General features: G+C 49.6%; 1 protein-coding gene across 1 annotated transcript in view; it reads right to left on the minus strand.

The window, feature by feature from the left end:
• Positions 1 to 8290, minus strand: part of SDC1 (syndecan 1) — a 48180-nt gene extending 39890 nt beyond the window's left edge. The window contains exon 1 of the mRNA XM_075341138.1: positions 8128 to 8290. Coding sequence (XP_075197253.1) covers positions 8128 to 8187 — 60 coding nt within the window. The 5' untranslated portion in view covers positions 8188 to 8290. The remainder of the gene's footprint in view (positions 1 to 8127) is intronic.
• Positions 8291 to 8724: the final 434 nt, after the last annotated feature.

The raw sequence follows: 8724 nt of genomic DNA on the forward strand, positions 1-8724 counted from the left end.
ACGAGCATACGAGCATACGAGCATACGAGCATACGAGCATACGAGCATACGAGGCATACGAGCACATACGAGCATACGAGCATACGAGCATACGAGCATACGAGCATACGAGCATACGAGCATACGAGCATACGAGCATACGAGCATACGAGCATACGAGCATACGAGACATACGAGCATACGACGAGCATACGAGCATACGAGCATACGAGCATACGAGCATACGAGCATACGAGCATACGAGCATACGAGCATACGAGCATACATACATAGTACAGACAAAAGTTTGGACACCTTCCCATTCGAACAGTTTTTTTTATTTTCATGACTCTGAAATTGTAGATTTCACATTGAAGGCATCAAAACTATGAATTATCACATGTGGAATGAAATACTTAAAAAATTGTGAAAACTGAAAATATGTCTTATATTCTAGGTTCTTCAAAGTAGCCACCTTTTGCTTTGCACACTGTTTGCATTCTCTTCATGAGCTTCAAGAGCTAGTCACCGGAAATGGTTTTCACTTCACAGGTGTGCCCTGTCAGGTGGGATTACTTGCCTTATAAATGGGATTGGGAGCATCAGTTGTGCTGTGCAGAAGTCTGGTGGATATACAGCTGATAGTCCTACTGAATAGACTGTTAGAATTTGTATTATGGCAAGAAAAAAGCAGCTAAGTAAAGAAAAACGAGTGGGCCATCATTACTTTAAGAAATGAAGGTCAGTCCGAAAAATTGGGGAGAACTTTGATGTTTTTTGCCACTGCATTTGGGGAGACTTTCAAACGCTACAAAGAAACTGCCTCACATGAGGACCACCCCAGGAAAGGAAGACCAAGAGTCACCTCTGCTGCAGAGGATAAGTTTATCCGAGTCACCAGCCTCAGAAATCGTTAGGTTAAGGGGGTACTTCACACAGAGCGAGATCGCTACTGAGATCGCTGCTGAGTCACGTTTTTTGTGACCTCATTAGCGATCTCGCTGTGTGTGACACTAAGCAGCGATCTGGCCCCTGCTGTGAGATCGCTGCTCGTTACACACAGTGCTGGTTCGTTTTTTTATTGTTACTCTCCCGCTGAAAAGCACACATCGCTGTGTGTGACAGCGAGACGAGCAACTAATCCTGAATGTGCAGGGAGCAGGAGCCGGCGTCTGACAGCCTGCGGTAACCTGTAACCAAGGTAAACATCGGGTAACCAAGGTGGTTACCCGATATTTACCTTAGTTACCAGCCTCCGCAGCTCTCACGCTGCCAGTGCCGGCTCCTGCTCCCTGCACACGCTAAGTTAAGCGGTGTGAGCTGGTAACTAAGGTAAACATCGGTGTAACCATACCACGATGTTTACCTTAGTTACCAGTGTCCGCAGGTTCCAGACGCCGCTCCGTGCAAGCGCAGCGTCGCTTGCACGTCGCTGCTGGCTGGGGGCTTGTCACTGGTCGCTGGTGAGGTCTGCCTGTTTGACAGCTCACCAGCGACCATGTAGCGATGCAGCAGCGATCCTGACCAGGTCAGATCGCTGGTCGGATCGCTGCTGCATCGCTAAAGTGTGAAGGTACCCTAACAGCAGCTCAGATTAGAGACCAGGTCAATGCCACACAGAGTTCTAGTAGTAGACATCTCTAGAACAACTGTTAAGAGACTTTGTGCAGCAGGCCTTCATGGTAAAATAGCTAATAGGAAACCACTGCTAAGGACAGGCAACAAGCAGAAGAGACTTGTTTGGGCTAAAGAACACGAGAAATGGACATATAGACCAGTGGAAATCTGTGCTTTGGTCTGATGAGTCCAAATTTGAGATCTTTTGATCCAACTACCGTGTCTTTGTAGAAAAGGTGAACGGATGGACTCTACATGGCTGGTTCCCACCGTGAAGCATGGTGGAGGAGGTGTGATGGTGTGGAGGGCGCTTGCTGGTGACACTTTTGGGGATTTATTCAAAATTGAAGGCATACTGAACCAGCATGCCTACCACAGGATCTTGCAGCGGTGTGCTATTCCATCCGGTTTGCATTTAGTTGGACCATCATTTATTTTTCAACAGGACAATGACCCCAAACACACCTCCAGGCTGTGTAAGGGCTATTTGACTAAGAAGGAGAGTGATTGGGTGCTACGCCAGATGACCTGGTCTCCACAGTCACCAGACCTGAACCCAATCGAGATGGTTTGGGGTGAGCTGGAGCCGGCAGAGGTGAAGGCAAAAGGGCCAACAAGTGCCAAGTATCTCTGGGAACTCCTTCAAGACTGTTGGAAAACCATTTCGGTGACTACCTCTTGAAGCTCATCAAGAGAATGCCAAGAGTGTGCAAAGCAGTAATCAAAGCAAAAGGTGGCTACTTTGAGGAACCTATAATATGACATTTTTTCAGTTGTTTCATACTTTAAGTATTTCATTCCACATGTGTTAATTCATAGTTTTGATGCCTTCAATGTGAATCTACAATTTTCAGAGTCATGAAAATAAAGAAAACTCTTTGAATGAGATGTGTCCAAACTTTTGGTCTGCTCTGTATAATAATGTATTGTGCTGCTGCGTCTAAGGACGCAGTGCTTTAGGCTATGTGCCCACGCTACAGGATTTACCGCGGATTTTGCCAGCGAAAGTCGCGGATTTTCAGGCAAAAAAATCCGCAGGGACATTCTAGCGTGGGCACATAGCCTTACACTTCTCTGTATGGCTGTACACTCCAAGCTTCTGCACATGTGCTATATTGAGAATAGGGAGGGGATGGCAAACGTCTGGGTGTGCTGCGCATGGGAGACACCATGGCAGCTTGATCAGAACTGAAAATTAGAGGTAGAGCCTGCAATGGCCCCCGACAGTGCACTTTTATCCCAGTTACATAAGAGGAATGGCGATAGAGCATGTCTACTACCGCTCCATTAAAATGGGTATAAACATTCCTCATTCTACCACTTGGTGCAGGACTCAGAGGTCAGACCCCCCCCCCCCCCAAATTAATCAGTTATCACCGAGTCGGCACAATTCTCACTGAACAACCCATTTAAAAAGTCAATATGTTTTGTAAAGTCACCTGAAACGACAGGTAAAATGGATGTAACACAGATAGCAGCTGTAGGGTTGTCTTTTTCAATGCTGGAGGGCCCGAATAAAGTCACAGCAGAAACCTTATCCCCTGCACAGACAATGCTGTAAGTGATCCCACCTTGGGACATGTTTACACAGAGCGTCAGGTAGAGGACGATGAATAGGAGAGATCACTCCTATCTGAGGGGATCATTTTTCCAACAATTTACAGCACGACATCAGCTAAACCAGAACTGGGTGCATCAGCAGCTCAGGATGACAAGGTGACGGAACCGCAGCAGTGAGAAGTCACATCGGTGATGTGAGCACCATTTGGAAACGGGGGGGGGGGGGGGGGTGGGGGGGGGGTATGGGTTGGGGGGGCTGGTTTCACATATCCGTTTTTTTTCAGCGTCAGGCACAATCCAGCGAAAAAACTGATCCTTCGCATCAGTTTTTTTCCATACCTTCCTTCCGTTTTTTGACGGATCCGTTGTGATACTGGGCATGCTCCGTTCAAAAAAACATATCCGTCTTTTGATTCTGTCATATGCCAGATAACGACGGATCCGGCGCCCATAGGCTATCCATTATACAACATGCTGGGCGGCAAAAAAACGCTGCATGCAACGCAAGGCCATCAGGCACAATCCGGCGTTTAATACAAGTCGATGGGGAATAAAACAGATCCTGCGCCGGATCAGTTTTTTTTCCGCATTTCGACGAATTGTGCCTCACAGCAAAAACCGGAGGTGTGAAACCAGCCTATGGGTAAGTAATACATACAGTATAATATCTCTATATCTCTATATAAAATTCCTACAAAAATTGCTGAATATAATGCAAAAGAAGAAAACCCTTTTTGATTGAAGTCTACGTAGCAGTGTAGGGAGGGTCCGTCCTATGGAAAAAGCATCTTTATTTTCTAAGCGCAGCTGTACACTGGAGAGTCTGGCAGTATACTACCTCTGGAGCGGGTCAAGTCATTGATTTCTTCAAATAGCAAAAAATAAGAATAAATCCAGCAAAGATATAAAAGCCATCGAGAGAAGGGTCACATCTGCAGCGATGGTGAGGGCAGCAAACACCTGCCTAATTATATCTCCTCACCTGGCAGTGCCATCCAGACCAGGTTCTGTAAGCCCCTAATTTGCAGGCCACGTCCCTATACCTGCAGCCTTCATGCACTGGCGTTCTGCCAACAGCTGCGATCTATAAGGCTTGGAGCTGTCAGGACACAGGGTCATCACTGCTTTATTCATAGAATCCTTAATCCACACCTCAAGTCCCCCCTACAGGCACCAAAACACCTAGCCACATGCCTCCCCCCCCCCCAACCCACCTCGAGGAGCACCACGTTTTTGTAAAAATATATTCTTTTGGTTTTTACATTGCTTGAAGTTTACACATTTGTTCTTGCTATCCACTCATTTCAAGTGTGTGGTTACTCAAAAGGTTCTGCCAGCACTATAGGTGCTGGAGTTTCTTTGCCCTTAGTTACCATTAGGTCTCTCTCATGAGCAGAGCAATTGGAAAAATTGCTTATTTCTAGAGATATGCCACCTTGGCAACCATAGCTACAAGAATTGTGCTTCTCACTGGCCACCACAGCTAGTCCAGCCATGAGATGGGACGACGACAAGATAGAAGGTGTTCGGGTATATTCTCTAACAGAGAGAGACAGACACACGTTACCCTAATACCAAAAGGAAACAGTGCTGATTGGTGCAGCAGGTGACCCCATCAAAGCACAGCAGCACAGAATATTCCTAAAATGGACATGACAGTCATGCCCAAGACTAACGATGCTCTGCCATCCAAGCCACCAATGTGCGTAATTAAGGTGTCACGAGACCCTTTCCTTCCAAAAAGGGAACACTTTCTTCCTTCGGTCTAATCAGATATTTTCAAAGTGACAAAGGGCTTAAGAAAAAAAAAAAAAAAAAAGGAAGAAAACGAGAGAGAAAAAACACACACACACACACACACACACACACACACACACACACACACACAACACACACACACACACACACACACACACACACACACACACACACACACACACACACACACACACACACACACACACACACACACTATAATAAGGGAAGACTGTGCAACCCAACCTCCTGTGGAGAGGCTGCAGACCATGAATGAGATGTGAGGGTCCTGTACCTGGGGCCACGATGACAATGAGTGGGGGGTGGAGTCACCGCACTTTTATGTATATGCACCATACACAATCCTTTGGGATATTGAGCCGTTTATTATGGAGAGTGGTGGGTGGAGGGAACACGAGTTACAATAAACGGTGTCACTTTACAAAAGGGGTCTGGGCATACGACACAGTGGTTGTTGTACGACATTATACTCCACACAAGGGGGCAATCTGTAGGCTAATGAGATATCGTCTCCCCCCCCCTAAAAAAACATGGGCATTAGTTGTAAGAGAAGATGGCATCACATGACTGGCACATAAGGGTGGCAGGGCATATGCCATGCTCAGGATTACTAGGGCATAATGTATACCAGTGATATCGTTCCAGTGCCCACCCCGAGATGTCGTGCAAGTGCTATGCTCACCTATAGTGCAAGTACACATCCCGCACCAACACATCGCGCCATGTTGATAGCACACACCCTGCACTGATACTGGGCACAACATAAACCAGAAAAAATTCACCGCTATACTGCCATAACCAACCATAGCATCTCCACTGTTCTACCAAATCATCAACCTATGGAGGAAGAAACTCTGCAGATCCTGTGCTCACATATAGTGCAACATTACACTGACCAGGAGGGCGACAAATGTACAGCAATAACAGTAGCGACAAAGTGCTCACATATAGTGCAACATTACACTGACCAGGAGGGCGACAAATGTACAGCAATAATAACAGCAGCGACAAAGTGCTCACATATAGTGCACAGAGACCACTTCACAGTCACAGCTATAACAGAACCATGGAGTGACACCATATCCTACCTACATCATACACCGGCCTCCTGTAGTGCGAGCACAGGTATACAGGAAGGGGGGGGGTATGGGCAGTAGTGCGAGCACAGGTATACAGGAAGGGGGGGGGGTATGGGCAGTAGTGCGAGCACAGGTATACAGGAAGGGGGGGGGAGTATGGGCAGTAGTGCGAGCACAGGTATACAGGAAGGGGGGGGGGTATGGGCAGTAGTGCGAGCACAGGTATACAGGAAGGGGGGGGGGTAATGGGCAGTAGTGCGAGCACAGGTATACAGGAAGGGGGGGGGGTATGGGCAGTAGTGCAAGCACAGGTATACAAGGGGGGGGGTATGGGCAGTAGTGCAAGCACAGGTATACAAGGGGGGGGGGTATGGGCAGTAGTGCAAGCACAGGTATACAAGGGGGGGGGTATGGGCAGTAGTGCAAGCACAGGTATACAAGGGGGGGGTATGGGCAGTAGTGCAAGCACAGGTATACAAGGGGGGGGGGTATGGGCAGTAGTGCAAGCACAGGTATACAAGGGGGGGGGTATGGGCAGTAGTGCAAGCACAGGTATACAAGGGGGGGGTATGGGCAGTAGTGCAAGCACAGGTATACAAGGGGGGGGGGGTATGGGCAGTAGTGCAAGCCCAGGAACAGGGTAGGGGGGGGGGTATGGGCAGTAGTGCAAGCACAGGTATACAAGGGGGGGGGGGTATGGGCAGTAGTGCAAGCACAGGTATACAAGGGGGGGGGGTATGGGCAGTAGTGCAAGCACAGGTATACAAGGGGGGGGGGGTATGGCAGTAGTGCAAGCACAGGTATACAAGGGGGGGGGGGGGTATGGGCAGTAGTGCAAGCACAGGTATACAAGGGGGGGGTGTATGGGCAGTAGTGCAAGCACAGGTATACAAGGGGGGGGGTATGGGGCAGTAGTGCAAGCACAGGTATACAAGGGGGGGGGTAATGGGCAGTAGTGCAAGCACAGGTATACAAGGGGGGGGGTATGGGCAGTAGTGCAAGCACAGGTATACAAGGGGGGGGTATGGGCAGTAGTGCAAGCACAGGTATACAAGGGGGGGGTATGGGCAGTAGTGCAAGCACAGGTATACAAGGGGGGGGTATGGGCAGTAGTGCAAGCACAGGTATACAAGGGGGGGTATGGGCAGTAGTGCAAGCACAGGTATACCAGGGGGGGGTATGGGCAGTAGTGCAAGCACAGGTATACCAGGGGGGGTATGGGCAGTAGTGCAAGCACAGGTATACAGGGGGGGGGCAGTAGTAAAAAGTACAGGTATACAGGGAGGGGGGCAGTAGTAAAAGTACAGGTATACAGGGGGGGGGGGGGCAGTAGTAAAAGTACAGGTATACAGGGGGGGGGGCAGTAGTAAAAGTACAGGTATACAGGGGGGGGGGCAGTAGTAAAAGTACAGGTATACAGGGGGGGGGGCAGTAGTAAAAGTACAGGTATACAGGGGGGGGCAGTAGTAAAAGTACAGGTATACAGGGGGGGGAGGCAGTAGTAAAAGTACAGGTATACGGGGGGGGGGGGTGGGTATGGGCAGTAGTGCAAGCACAGGTATACAGGGGGGGGGGGGTATGGGCGGTAGTGCAAGCACAGGTATACAGGGGGGGGCAGTAGTAAAAGTACAGGTATACAGGGGGGGGGGCAGTAGTAAAAGTACAGGTATACAGGGGGGGGGGGGGCAGTAGTAAAAGTACAGGTATACAGGGGGGGGGGGGGCAGTAGTAAAAGTACAGGTATACAGGGGGGGGGGCAGTAGTAAAAGTACAGGTATACAGGGGGGGGGGCAGTAGTAAAAGTACAGGTATACAGGGGGGGGCAGTAGTAAAAGTACAGGTATACAGGGGGGGGGGCAGTAGTAAAAGTACAGGTATACGGGGGGGGGGTGGGTATGGGCAGTAGTGCAAGCACAGGTATACAGGGGGGGGGCAGTAGTGCGAGTAGTGGGGGGGGGGGGGCTTTAGTGCGGGTACAGGTATAGCCTTGGGGGGCGGTAGAGCCTCCTGTGGTGTGAGTACTGGTATCCCGGGGGGCAGCAGTGCCTGCCAGACACGGAGCACACCTGCAGGCGCCATTTCCGTTCCCTCCCCTCCGGTGTCCGCCGTTCCTTACCGCCAGTGCCAGTGAGCAGACCCCCAGCAGCAGCAGACACAGCGCAGGTAACGCGTCCATCCTCGGCCGTCCTCGGTCCACACTGTTCTCCTCACAGCGCAGGGATCTGCCTATACTGGTCGGGGGGAGGAGCCGTCACAGACCCCGCCTCCTCCACAGACTGTATGGCCGCAGCGCCCCCTGCCGAACCCGCGCCGCAACCGCAGCACTCAGCGCGGAGCGTTTATTACTGCGCAATGGGCTGAGTGCGACACCTCCCGGCTGTGCGACACCTCCCGGCTGTGCGACACCTCCCGGCTGTGCGACCTCCGAGCGCAGACCGTGGTGGCTAATTTTCGATATGTCGCATTTTTTCCTCTGAGCTGTAGACTGTTTAGTTTTTGTTATTTTCTTGCAGAACATGTTGTAGGGGTAAATTACAGCGTTATCTTTATCATACATTTCTGGGGTTGTCTTTTTGGCCTGTATTGAGCTGTAAAAATGTCCGTTCTTTTCATTCAACTGGTGAAAACATATTAAAACTGGTAAAAAAAAGAAATGTATATATATCAATGTATATTTATCAATATATATCATGCTCTAGTCCTTGCCCCACAT

The sequence above is a fragment of the Anomaloglossus baeobatrachus genome, chromosome 3 (genome assembly GCF_048569485.1).
Source record: "Anomaloglossus baeobatrachus isolate aAnoBae1 chromosome 3, aAnoBae1.hap1, whole genome shotgun sequence".
NCBI lineage: Eukaryota > Metazoa > Chordata > Amphibia > Anura > Aromobatidae > Anomaloglossus > Anomaloglossus baeobatrachus.